The 13,390-nt window shown below is 46.9% G+C and overlaps 1 protein-coding gene across 2 annotated transcripts in view; it reads left to right on the forward strand.

Moving 5' to 3' along the window:
* S6k (Ribosomal protein S6 kinase) overlaps positions 1-13,390 on the forward strand; it is a 96,695-nt gene that overhangs the window by 58,905 nt on the left and 24,400 nt on the right. For both annotated transcript variants that reach the window (XM_084597392.1, XM_084597393.1), the window contains exons 10-14: positions 3,347-3,388; positions 3,968-4,033; positions 4,478-4,618; positions 6,257-6,364; positions 12,841-12,947. In XM_084597392.1, the coding sequence (XP_084453518.1) occupies positions 3,347-3,388; positions 3,968-4,033; positions 4,478-4,618; positions 6,257-6,364; positions 12,841-12,947 (464 nt within the window). The remainder of the gene's footprint in view (positions 1-3,346; positions 3,389-3,967; positions 4,034-4,477; positions 4,619-6,256; positions 6,365-12,840; positions 12,948-13,390) is intronic.

Consider the following 13,390-nt stretch of genomic DNA (forward strand, 5'->3'; position numbering starts at 1 on the left):
AAAAATTATGCGGAGGCGGGCGGACCGTGCATCGCCGGCATCGCAATCATTTTCCATGCCGCGAAAAGTTTGCTGCGGCGCGCGGCCGTGAGTAGTAGTCGGCAGTGCATGCGGCGGCATCGCGAGCAGTCTGCGGCCCCGCGGCGTGCCTCTTGTGCTGTACGCGTCACGAAAAGTTCGCGGAGGCACGCTGCCCGTGCATCGCCGACGTAGTGATCGCCTGTCCCGCTGTGTGCACCGCGAGTGGCGAGCTATGACCGCGCGACCGTAATAAACCTTCCCCAGATGTACACAGATATGCTCGACTGCCTTTCCTATGCTTCTGCATTCTTATTTTCATTCGTTTTGATGATACGAATGCTTGGATGATATGATTTTTTTTCGCGACCCTGTGAGATTTGTATCACCGAGGTTCTGCTGTATTTGGAAAAGGTGAAAATGAGTGTTATGCAAGCATGGATGTAAAGTTCTGTGTAAAAAAAATAAGGTTGATAAAAATATTTGAAAAATGTCACTGTATGAATCATTCATATGGTTAAAATATAAGACCAGCTATGGGCTTCTACCATGTTTTTGTCACGCCAGGCTTTCTGAAAGTTTGGTAAACAGCGAGGCAAGTATAAATTTTTTAAGTCAAAACTACTGGAAATATCTTAATGAAGCTTTGTAATTAGCCATTCAGTACACTTTCCAATAAGCATGCCAAGTTTCATTGCTCTACTACAAAAATTAAAGAATTTCACTTCGATCTATATGTCCCCCCCATAAATGATTTTGAACATAGTAAAATTCATATCACCTGCATACTAAAAAAAGAGGCCTTTCGAAATATTTTTGTTCGAACGTGATCATGTTGTATTGTCTGTTCGTTGTTTCTGATTGCTACATCTAATTTACTTTTGTTAGTAACTGTTGACCTTGTGTTATTTTTTTTTTAGTATACAGTCGAACCCGGATATATCGAACTCGAAGGGGATCGCGAAATAGTTCGATATATCGATGATTCGATACACAAAAATCGGCTTGTGACGGCACTTACGATGCCAAAAAACGATACCGCATGTGTCGCGTAATCAACCCACTCGCATAATGAACCCACCCTCCACTTTTGCACCCGAGAATTTGAAAAAAAAAAAAATGCGTTAAGACCAGCTCGCTCACATGCAAGCGATTGAGCGATCTCAGTGTCAGAGCGAAAAATTACAAACTTGTTGGAACTGCGTCCCTCTTGCCGCTCGAGCCGCCGCGACAGCTCAATACAAGGGTTCTGTGTTGCTGGCAGAAATCGCGCGTGTTTTCGCTTGCATGTGGATGGCGCGCGTCACTCCGTTTGGGTCGTCGCATCCACAGCTCATTTCTTGGCAGCGTGCCAAGATGCTGCGCAGCGATAAAGCAAAAGCGATAACGTCAGGGCATGTTTATCTTTTTATAGCTCCTCTGGTGGCGGGGAACGAACTTGGCAGAGTGCCTGTGATGGCTTGATTGCACAAGCCTGGTTCGATTTATCACGCCGTGCATGGGGCGGGCGTCATGATCGCAGCAGCAGACCGCGTGCTTCTGTTGATTCATACATGCAAAGATAAACGGCTCCCGCCAAAAAAAAAAAAAAAGGCCTGCCGCTATCTTACGCTACGTCGCGCGTACAGCACAACAGTAAAAAAGGATGACTCTCGCAAAAAAAAAAAAACAAAAAAAAAGAAAAACAGAGAGCTGCTGCTTCTTAACGTCGGCAGGCGCCATAGCCACATCAGCCGCCGCCCGCAGAGGGTTCGCAATACACGCTGGAGAAAGCATCCGACGTCTGTCTGAAAACGGGCTGAGCTGGCTTGGCGCATGCGCAGCGCGTGCTGAAAGAGGTAGCTCGGCAAAAGAATGGGCACACCCATGCACATGGCTTACAAACGTCATGTGTTGGCGCGCGGGAAACGATAACTGCAGATGCGCGCGCCTTTGGGCAATGGGCGCGGCGCTGTCCAGAGCTGTCCCCTCTCATTCCTTCCGCACGTGGCTTGAAGAAGTCACGCGGCAAACGGCCAAGGGTGATGCGATCGTCTTTGGGGAAGGCACACTTTCCAGTGCGTGGTGCGGAGTTCGATATATCGAACGATCGGTGAAATTGAGTTCGATATATGACGCGGCTTTCCTATACTTTTACATGGGATTTTCAAGGGGATATTCCGTGAGTTCGATATAACCAAAATTCGATATATCCGGGTTCGATATAACCGGGTTCGACTGTATCGAACTCGAAGGGGATCGCGAAATAGTTCGATATATCGATAATTCGATATACAGAAATCGGCTTGGAACAGCACTTACGATGCGAAAAAACGATACCGCATTTGACGCGTAATCAACTCACTCGCATAATGAACCCATCCTTCACTTTTGCACTCGAGAATTTGGAAAAAAAAAAAAAAACGTTAAGGCCAGCTCGCTCACATGCAAGCAACGAGCCGCAGCGACAGAGCAAAAAATTTCCAACTTGTTGGAACGTCTGCGCGCAGAGGGTTCGCAACACACGCTGGGGAAAGTGTCCGACGTTCTGTCTGAAAACGGGCTGAGCTGGCTTGGTGCATGCATAGCGCGTGCTACTGCGAACAAAGGCTGGGAAAGAGAAAGGAGAGAGATAGCTCGGCAAAAGAATGGGCACACCCTTGCGCTTCGCTCTGTCGCGTTTTCCCCCACTTGTTCCCACCGGTTCTCTCTGGTTCATTCACGCACATGGCTTGCAAACGTCAGTCACGTGCTGGCGCGCCGGCGGGAAACGATAACCGCAAATGCGCGAGCCTTTAGGGAATGGACGCGGCGCTGCCCTAGCCGAACTGTCCCCTCTCATTACTTCCGCGCGTGGCTTGAAAACGTCACGCGGCAAACGGCCGAGGGTGATGCGATGGTCTTTTGGAAAGGCACACTTTCCAGTGCGTGGTGCGGAGTTCGATATATCGAACGACCGGTGAAATTGAGTTCGATATATGACGCGGCTTTCCTATACTTTTACATGGGATTTTCAAAGGGATATTCCGTGAGTTCGAACCGAAATTCGATATATCCGGGCTCGACTGTATTGCATATATATTATTTTAAGTATGGATAGCAATCATTATTTAAGTTTTTTGTATGCAAGATATATCTGTGAATGTTGTTTTAAATTGAATTGTACGTGCATCCGCTGTCATCACTTGTAGGGGCAGTCACCTCGTCAAGCTACCGCGACCAGTAGTTTTTGTGGCTGCTTCCTTCTTGCACACAACAAAACAAATTTGAATTATCAGGCTCTCTCTCTTTTTCACCAAACTTGTGACTAGTGTTTTAATTGGTATAACTTTTTTCATCTTTTTTTCAGCCTCCATACACCGCTGAGAATAGAAAAAAAACAATAGAAAAGGTGAGCATTATATTTTTGTATGCTTTGTGTTCCACTCACTATACGCAGTTCTGGAGCACTTAGGTGATGATGCTGAGGCAATGCTTAAGTGTGCTTTTAAAAAGAAGGTAATAAATTCCTGCTGTGTAGGCTAGTGTTTGCTTCCAGAACAGAGGGTTGTAGACTAGGTAGAACCCATCGATATGCTTCGCAGCATAGATGGAAAAAAAGGTTTCATCTGTGACTTGTTAGAATGTGGTTCTCTAGAGTTTTTCAGAATTGTGATGCCATAGCCATAGCTGCTTCAACACTTAATGGAAGGTAAACAGAAAACTAAAGAGGAAAGAAGTGTAATGCTGTGTAGAAGTCTTGTACCAAGACATTCTAGTCTTTTGTTTCACTTCTCATAGAACTTCAGTCAACCTTTCGTGATAGTGATTTTTGGGAAGTCATGCTCTCTTGCTGGCTGTTTGAGGCTGTTGTTTATTTATTTATTTATTTATTTATTCAAATACCCAAAAGGCCCGGGCGGGCACTGTTAATTGCACATTCTGGCACTCCGAATAACAGTGCACATGTATTACCCATTGGTCATTTCAGATCCTACGCTGTCGGCTAAACCTCCCTCCTTACCTAACACCTGATGCACGGGATCTTCTAAGGAAGGTGAGTTAGGGACAGGGGTAGTCAGTGTGTTGTGCCTGCACCTACCACAGCTGCTGGGTTTACTTAGGCAATCTGTGAAAGATTTTAAAGTGCAATACCGTGCTGAATTTACTTCTGTTCATACCTGTACTGTAAAGCTGACTTTGGGACAGCTGAGTCTCGTATCTTTACATTAAGAAAAATTCAATTTAAATCAGGTGCTTGGCTGTTTGTGCACCTTAACTTTGCCTGCTTTTTAGTTTCATGTGTTTCTGGTCGCCATTGCATGACCATTTGGCACGAGTATGTGTGCGCTGTTGCTGCTTGTTTTCTCTCCCTCTTTTATACTTTTTTTTGTACCTTTTTTCGATGTCGAGAGGTGTGCTCGGTAGCTTCGAGCTTTGCACCTGTCAGTGCTTCTCATGGCTGCAAGCCTGACACGTGCCCCCCCCCACCTCTCCTCAGCTGCTGAGGCGCAACGTCCTCCAGCGGCTGGGCAGTGGCCCGAGGGATGCACAGGACATCAAGGTGCACCCCTTCTTCCGGCATGTCAACTGGGAGGACGTACTGGCCCGGCGCGTGGACCCCCCCATCAAGCCCCAGCTGGTCAGTTTGGATGTTTGCAGTGCCACTGGTCTCCTTAATGCATGCAGTCATGGGCCACAGCAGCATTATTGCTCCTCCCATTTGTCGTGAGGGAGATGTAGGAAGGTCAGCTGCATTTGCGCACATGCTCGCAGGCAGTATCGATTTGCATAAATATCAGCTTTTGAAACCAAAGTTGTTTTTGGTGATTTGTGGGAGAAGTACGGTCGCTGAAGCGGGCTCCATATTGTTCTGGCCTAGACTGTACTGTTTGCAGTCACTGTTTTTCGTGCTCAGTTGGACACAAGTGCAGGCAGGTGAGAACTGTGTCATCAGGCGCCAGTGGTACTCGAGAACTGAATTGTTTTCAATTTCACTTGGGGGGGATGTTACCTGTGGCAATGAATTCTCGACAGGGCACTTTTTGTCATTGTCCTGGTATGATACCTCAGTGTTTTTTCAGTCATTGCGATAGAGAGGACTAAGGTGGAATGGCACTCTTATTCTAACTGTGATCCCCTCCAGGAAGGAATCGGTTCTCGACAGTGATCAAATAACGTGAAGTGGCCAGGGCGCTGGGTGGAAATGTGGTCTCATTGGACCAGTTTGCGACATGCTTGTGACTTACTTACTTCATCTGGCAGCCTTTAATTTCGGGCTGCATTACATTTAGCAGAGAAAACAAAACTGTGTTGGTTGGCAGTCTCAGAAGTTCACCGCTTCTAGAAAAGTTGCCTGCACCATCATCAAGGCAACTTGGATAATACTGAAAGTTGCATTCTCCACAAAAACCAACGCTCGCATGGTACTAGACACTGGCACTTTAGGCAAAAAATTATGATCATGTCCCTGGTAGGTGGAGTTAATTGCCAGGTGACGTGGCCAGGCACCACTTGGCTGGTGGGATGTCAAGAGACCACATGGCATGTCCGATTGGCAGGAGCCGTAAAATTGGCGAGCTCCGTTGAGATGGCAGTCGACCCTTTGGATCCCTTTTAGAAAGCTCATGTAGGCATGTTTGTGCAACGAACAAAGCGGGGCTTTATATCTATGTCGGGCAGTTTTATCACAATGTGGTGATTATGGTGATCTTCACATAATTTGGGGGTGCAGTTCATTGAGGTGTGGGCATAAGGAAGGGTGGTGAGTGGTGCAAAATGGCAGGAATTGCATTGGTTAACAAAGCCAATCAGCCAACTATACTCCCCTCCCCAGAAGACCTTGCTATGCATGTAGTTTCATTTCATTTCATTTGGAGGGCTACTATGTTTGCCAGATTGCCACCTTTGCCAGTTGTGGGTGGAAAGCCTTTGGCTGTCGGTCTCCATGTCTTCTCGCACAAGGAAATGCAGGCCATGCTCTACCATGTAAGAGAGGAGAGAGTCGTTACTACTTGCTAAGGCCATCTCTCTCACTGGGTGGTGCTGTGTGTTGTTGGGGAAGGTGCCAGTCCTGAGCATGCCATTCCTAGAGCAGGTGGGCTTATGTGCCCTGCTTTTGAGGTTTCACTCATTTCTGCCTCTCACAGCTATGGCTAGTGTTTTCTTAGTGGGAATGCTGCCCACGGTTCAAACGGCCTCCTGCTTCATCTAGAGGCAGTGTGCAAAAAAAAACAATCCGGGACGTGTTCAGTAATTCCCTGTGGTCTTCTCTGCCCAGCTGAGCGATGAGGACGTGTCTCAGTTTGACACCAAGTTCACCAAGCAGACTCCCATCGACAGTCCTGATGATGGCATGCTTAGTGACAGCGTCAACCAGGTGTTCGTGGTGAGTGGCCCCAATCTCTCCTCTTTTTGCGTGCTTTTCTTTTGTTCTTGTTTGCTCTCTTGCTGCAATAGTTTGGGGAAAACTAAAGAAGTGGATGTTAGGTACAGTCTTTACAGATGATTTGTAGATAGTTTCTGTGTCAATCCGTGAGCCAGTTTTTATTTAGGCCGAAGCTGAAAACCATGGTGATTGCACGTGGACTAGAATGATGTACCTAAAATTGATGCAAGTCTAACTCACCCAGCAGTAATTTCAGTTTTAATCTAGAGTAGCATTCATTTCAGCTTCCACACTTGAGGGTGTAATGGCTCGGGGATGTACACTTTGTTGACAAAAGGTTCAGTTAACCGCGTGGTTACTACTTGATCTAGGAAATTCAAAACGCTGCGCTATCGTCTATACATGATTAGTGAGGAGCGTTGCTTGTAATTGGAGGGCGCACTGGGAGGGTACGTAATTTATAATGAAACATGATGAGCTCTCCTGAAAGAGAAAAGAGTACTGTATACGTCAGGAGATCACAGATACTTTCCCAAGGCGTAGTCAAATGGTGGGCTGTAATGGTGGCGTTTCACTACAAAATGCACTTCAGTTTGCATTGTGCAATTTTAAGTGCCACCACCACTGTTCACCATAATTTCCACCATAATCTTGTGGCACATTTTGGTCACTATTTGGTCCCTATGAGCCTAGCTATAAATAGTTCATTCTCATGACACCTGTGGTACAGACTGAAGCATGTCTTGAGCTTTGTGTCAGCTTGTTTATTTTTCTCTGTGTTCATACTTTCTTATACCCCAGTCACACGGGCAAGTTTAGTGACACTTTCACGAAGTGCACTTACATAGGAAGAGTGACACTTTCGGTGCTCGCTGTCGCACGGCAAACTCAAGTATCATTTTAAAATGACTGTAGTGCCGATGCGGATGCTGCAGCCCTATGTGGAAATTAGTTAGTTTTCAGGAAAATACCCTAAACTTCAATTTTATTGCAAGCACAATTACCCCAAGCTAATGTTCAGTTTATTTGTGCATTTGAGTATGTACGTACATGGTTTTCACTAAAAAAGCATCGTGATGTCGCACACGCTTTTCTCAAACATGCATGGTTACTGCTGTTTACATGCAAAACCGACCTCGTTTATGATATATAGTTACGCTACTAACTGCGGTTATCGTGAACGTAGCTTTGCGACTTTGATTTGCATCATTAACTGAGAAAATGCCGGTAGCGCTTACGTATGGAACGGAGTCACCGGTGTTGGAGCGCGAAAAGTGCAGGAGTTGTATTATTCAGAGCAGCTTGCATTTTCCACACGAAATCATGCCCGGCGGCGCTTTTATGCAGCCTGAAATGTCCAGTGGCGCAGCACCCATGCACGACAGCATCGTCACGTCTTCACAGCGTTTGCTTGGCATGTAGTTGTACACAGCGTCGAAAAATGTCCAGTTTCCACAGCATCACGAAAGTAGGTGAGAAGTTCGCAGCGTTCACAGCACCGGATGCTACTAGCTTTCCGCTGTAATGCCGCCTGTGAGCACCCGTGAACGGCAGAGCGCGCGGGGCAAGTAGTGCTTGGCCGTGCGCTCCTCCGTGGTTGCTGCTAGGCCTATAGTTTGTTTCGAAGTATCAGTGGGCAGCGCTCTCGTATGACCAGCTTAATAGGATATATGGGTCACTTGTGGCATTGCCTTGAGAAAAATGCAAATAATGAAAGAAATGTGCAATTCAAATCGACGACGCCTTAGGAGCATAGCTAGCATATACGTGTACTACAAGGGTGAGCTGCGCCGCGCCGCCGGCAATGATAGCTATGAAGTTGTGAGCAGAAATTTGCTTGTATCGCAGCAATTACTCCTGCTAGCGACTCGGTACAGGTCAGCGATCCCCAAGAAGGATTAATTTCTGACATTCCTTTACTCCAGGGATTATTATTTACAGGAAAAACGAATTCTTGCACACTCTTCTGACGCTGGTGACAGCGGGGCCGGATGCGCCGTAAAGGTGCTGGCTTGGAGCTGGCGGCTTGCGGAAGCAAAAACGGTGCTATCTTCGGCCGACGCTTGAGCGAAATGCTGCCGTGTCAAGTGACGACTTTCTAGAGATTGGGTTACAAATAACTCCAACTTCGTTAATGCAGCTTGAGATACCGCATACCATCGAATTGCAGCAGCAGACGAATGCCTTCGCCTTAGCGCAAGCACTGAGAGCAAGGGTAGCTATTCAAGTGTACGCATCGTTTTTAGTTGGTGACAGCTTAAATCCCTTGCCTATTAATAGAAATGCCCATAAAATTATGATACACATTTCAAAACATTGTAATTCTCAAAACATGTATGAGTAATATGTAGTATCCTCCAAGGTAGGCTGCAGCAGTATGTGGATCGGGAGCTTCCGGACGTGCAAGCTGGGTTTCGCAAGGGCACAGGAACTAGAGACCAGATTGGCAACCTTCGCTGGATCATGGAAAAAGCAAGAGAGTTCCAGAAACCCATCTACTTCTGCTTTATTGATTATGCGAAAGCGTTTGACTGCATAGATCATGGCAGATTGTGGCAAGCTCTCCAAGAGATGGGAGTTCCAATTCACCTCATCTGTCTCCTCAGGAACCTGTATGAAGGGCAAAAGGCCACAGTCAGAACTGGGCATGGTCTTACTGATTGGTTTCCGATTGAGAAAGTAGTGAGGCAAGGCTGCATACTGTCTCCCTGTCTATTTAACCTATATGCAGAGTGCATCATGAGGAAGGCCGGTCTGGACGAGTCTTCAGCTGGAGTGAAAATTGCTGGAAAACGTATCAACAACCTTAGATATGCGGATGATGCCACTTTAATGGCAGAAAGTGAAGTGGAACTCAAGAGACTTCTGATGCGCGTACAAGAAGAGAGTGAGAAGATTGGGCTTAAACTGAACATTAAAAAGACAAAGATCATGGCATCTTGCCCTATCAAGTCCTGGAGCATCAATGGACGAAGAAGTGGAAGCTGTGACGGATTTTCTCTTCTTGGGCTCCAAGTTTACCTCGGAAGGAGACTGCAGCCATGAAATTAGGAGACGCCTGCTTCTGGTAAAGAGAGCAATGGTTAGCCTTGACCGCCTAGTAAAGAGCAGAGACATTAGTCTGCCAACCAAGATCCGTATAACTCGTGCTATTGTCTTTCCAGTTGTGATGTATGGATGCGAGAGTTGGACTTTGAAAAAGGCTGACCGCCGAAGAATTGACGCGTTTGAATTGTGGTGCTGGCGAAGACTCTTGAGCGTTCCTTGGACTGCCAGAAGATCAAATCAGTCGATATTGTCGACCATAAACCCTGACTGCTCTTTGGAGGGTCAAATTCTAAAGTTAAAGCTCAGCTACTTTGGTCATCTGATTAGAAGAGAGGAGGCGCTGGAGAAAGATTTGATGTTGGGAAAGGTTGAGGGTTGCCGGAGAAGGGGTAGGCAGCGAACGCGATGGTTAGATGGCATCCTCGAGGCACTGCAGATGAAGTTATGTGATGTTAGGAAGATAGTGAGAGACCGGAAAGCGTGGCGTGACATGGTCCATAGGGTCACGAAGAGTCGGACACGACTGAACGCCTGAACTGAACTGAATATGTAGTGCCCTGTTGTCGAGACTACACACTCGCCTGCCGGACAAAGTGTAGCGAGTTCGCCAAACTCACTTCACGCCGAGTGTGTTCGGCTGTGAGTGTCATTAAAGTTCATAGTGTCACACGATCCGAATGATACTAAAGGCGAGTGCGCTCGTTGAAAGTGACACTAAACTTGCTCGTTTGACCGGGGTATTACTACTATCATGGTACAGTGAAACCTCATTATAACGAACAGTTAAAAAATCGGAAAATAGTTCGCTCTATCCATAATTCGTAATATGAAATTTCGTAGAAAATATACGCAAGAGTGGCGAAATTCAATCAGAGAAGGCACAGCGACTCGGAGGGTGCCTACTTGGGTCACGTCCATTTATTTACGCGCAGAGAACTGCGTTATAGCGGCCTGCTTTTTTGTGTTGATCGTGTTCCGTATCACGCCCTGTTCACAGTTTGCAAACACTCAACAAGGGTAAACCCACATCTCTCAATAGCACTGCAGTGACGGCGCAGTAAATCCAATGCAGCAAGCGCTTCTTGTGAAGTCGGAATGTTCTCATCGTCTGCAGGGTCAGCCTGAGCTTCGTCTGCGGGATGTTCAGAAACTTCCACAGTGATTTCGGCGTCCGTCAGTACAGCTGTGGTCGCCACGATGTCGTCGCCGCCTACAAAGTCCTCTCAGTCATTGTTGCGGTCATGTCACCAACAAAACGCGAAAAATCGTTCCAGGCTCATCGAGCTCGCGGAGCTCTGCTTCTGCTTCATCGGGATCATCCTCATCGTCACTTGATGCACGGGCCTCTGCTGGAACAAAACCTGCGTGCCGAAAGTAGTTGGCAATCGTTTCACCTTTCACGCTGTCCGATGCCGCTTTAATGCTCCCAGCAAGTCGATCTTCAAGTCCTTCTTCATGAAGCTTCACGAGAAGAGTGTCAATCAGTAAACTGTAAACTGCCTTGAAGGCCCTGATTTTATCTTGAGCTTGGTCCTTAAAGCCAGTGATGCTCTCTCTTTCACGTTCACTGCCATCACAGCACTACGCACACCCGCGCACCACACTCGACACGACAACCGACGCAGCCTCCGCCGAACGCTACGACGGCCACGCCGCGACGCCGCTGCTAACACTAAAAACACGAAAGACGCAAAAACCAAAAAGGCAAAAGCAACCTTCGATCGCGCCACTGCCGCTGCTGCTGAAGCGGCGCTGTCAGCGATTGTGAGATGTGAACGATTTCTTATGGCCTCCGAGATCACCTCCGTGCGCACAAACAGGCGCGCGGAGGTAGTCCTGAACATTTGCTGCGCCGCACAACACACATGTAGTGCAACGAAGCCTGCCTCCTGCTATTAAAGTGAGGTAGTGCTTAGCGTCGCGAAGTTCGTAATATCCGTTTTGTGCCGAACCGCGTTCGCTATGGGAAGTTAAAAATACGTTTGACAAAATAATTTCGGAAGAGTTCGATATATTCAATAATTTGTAATATGCGTGTTCGTTATATTGAGGTTTGACTGTAGTTGTTGCTACTATGATTCAGTGCAGAAGAAAGGTTTCCTTGCCCAATGAGCCAATGACCTTTACCTACTGCTGCTACATGACACTGCAGTGTGTTGCACCTCTGCACTGTGCTTGCCATGCTAGACTAAAGTTGTAGTTTATGAGGTAGCAACAGCACTGCTTCATACCAGGTGCAAGCTCAACTGTGTATGCTCAGCTAAAGGTGTCTAATCGTGTGAGGGCTTGCTCACGGAGCCAGTCGCTGTCTACGATCTTTTGCAGCCATGGATTTAAGCACAGATCGAACACGATTGGTCAAACACAAATCAACCAAAAAACAGAGGCAGCTTATCGGAAGCATCCATGCCGAAAGCTTGCTGATACCAATGGCAATGGGGCTGGCCATAGTTTATTGAAGATTTCGTGCTGTGCCATGTCGGCGCACGTTAAAGATCCCCAGGTGGTCGAAATTACTCCGTAGCCGTCCAATACAACTCCTCTTTCTCTTTTTCCGCTTTCACTCTTACCTTCCTCCCTTCCCATATGTCATGGTTCAGGTGTCCACAGAGCAAGTGTGACAGATACTGCGCCTTTCCCTTCCTGTTAACCAATTATTATTATTATTATTATTATTATTTTGGTTTCAGTTTTGAGTACGATTTGTAAATGCATGTAGTTTTAAACACTCATTTTCGGGGGGGGGGGGGGGGGGGGAATGCACGTTGGAATCGTGCAAATATGGTATATGTGAAGGGGTATAATGATGCCAGCAAACTTTTAGCCACCGCGTTTGCCGACGCATCTCTAACATGGACTCAGCAGGCAACACACATGAGCCGCGTCTGCAACTCCTTGCTTTAGATGTGTCAGATGATGTGGTGTCTTTCATAGGCATACAAAAGTGTTTAAAAATGCAGTTTTATTTTTCATTGCGTTGCTGAAAGAAGAGAGTAAGTAGCATTTAAAATTTCCGCCTTACCCATCCACTGCAGTGGAGGGGCTAATCTCAGCATTCTGTGATTAGCTGACGTCATATAGGCGATCGTTTGGGCAGGCTCTACAGTGCTGCGAGCCAGTGCAGTTTTCCAACTGTGTCTGTCTAAGAACGTTGGTGATCAGGGTCAGAAATATAACAGTTCGTTCGCAATTTGTGCATGGAAACCACGTGTGCAGATCCAGTTCTTTAGGGTGGCAAAAAAAGATACGTTTACCATACCTGTAAATCATGAAAGGGCAAGAGTGTGTCAAAAATGAACAGGCTGAAAATGTTGCTTGGAATAATGTCTGGTTCTGAGACTGAATTTTGGTTGTTGATGCACATTTGCCTTGCTTCAGTGGGGAGCGGTCAGCCGGGGGGTTAATGTGCGTATCCCTATTTTGTGCAGGGTTTCACGTATGTGGCCCCCTCCGTACTGGAGGAGCTTCATCGGCCAATGGTGATCAAGGCCCGCTCTCCTCGCAAGGTGACCAACAGTCCCAGGGCTCCCTTCAGGTATGGGCAGTGGCTCTCCACCCCCACAGCTTTGCTGGTGTGCTGCACAGTAGATGCTGCCTGGGGAGCTTGCAGGATGTCATAAAAAAATGCTACAGTTTGATGGGGGTGTTGGTTGGGGACATGTCTCCGAACTTGAGCTGAGGCACAGACTAAGCTTGAGGCAGGAAGGGTGAACATTGTAAAAATGAGGTAGAACTAACTTCATCTAACTTTATTTGGCGAAGAGGAAGCAAGTAGGTAAGAAACCAGGACGTCTTTGTTGGTGCCGTTGCTTCCTGTCTTAAGTATTATGCACTGTTTAGCCCAGATTGATGTTCGTTTAAACTGATCAGGCTAAGCAAGATGGCACCACCAGTGGTTCGTGCCCCCATTGCCAAGTCAACATGAGTTACAGGGTTTTGAAATTGCCACTTCAAAAACAAAGAAAAAAACATTTTTGG

The sequence above is a fragment of the Amblyomma maculatum genome, chromosome 3, assembly GCF_055883805.1.
Source record: "Amblyomma maculatum isolate TAMU_Amacu chromosome 3, ASM5588380v1, whole genome shotgun sequence".
Classification (NCBI taxonomy): Eukaryota; Metazoa; Arthropoda; class Arachnida; order Ixodida; family Ixodidae; genus Amblyomma; species Amblyomma maculatum.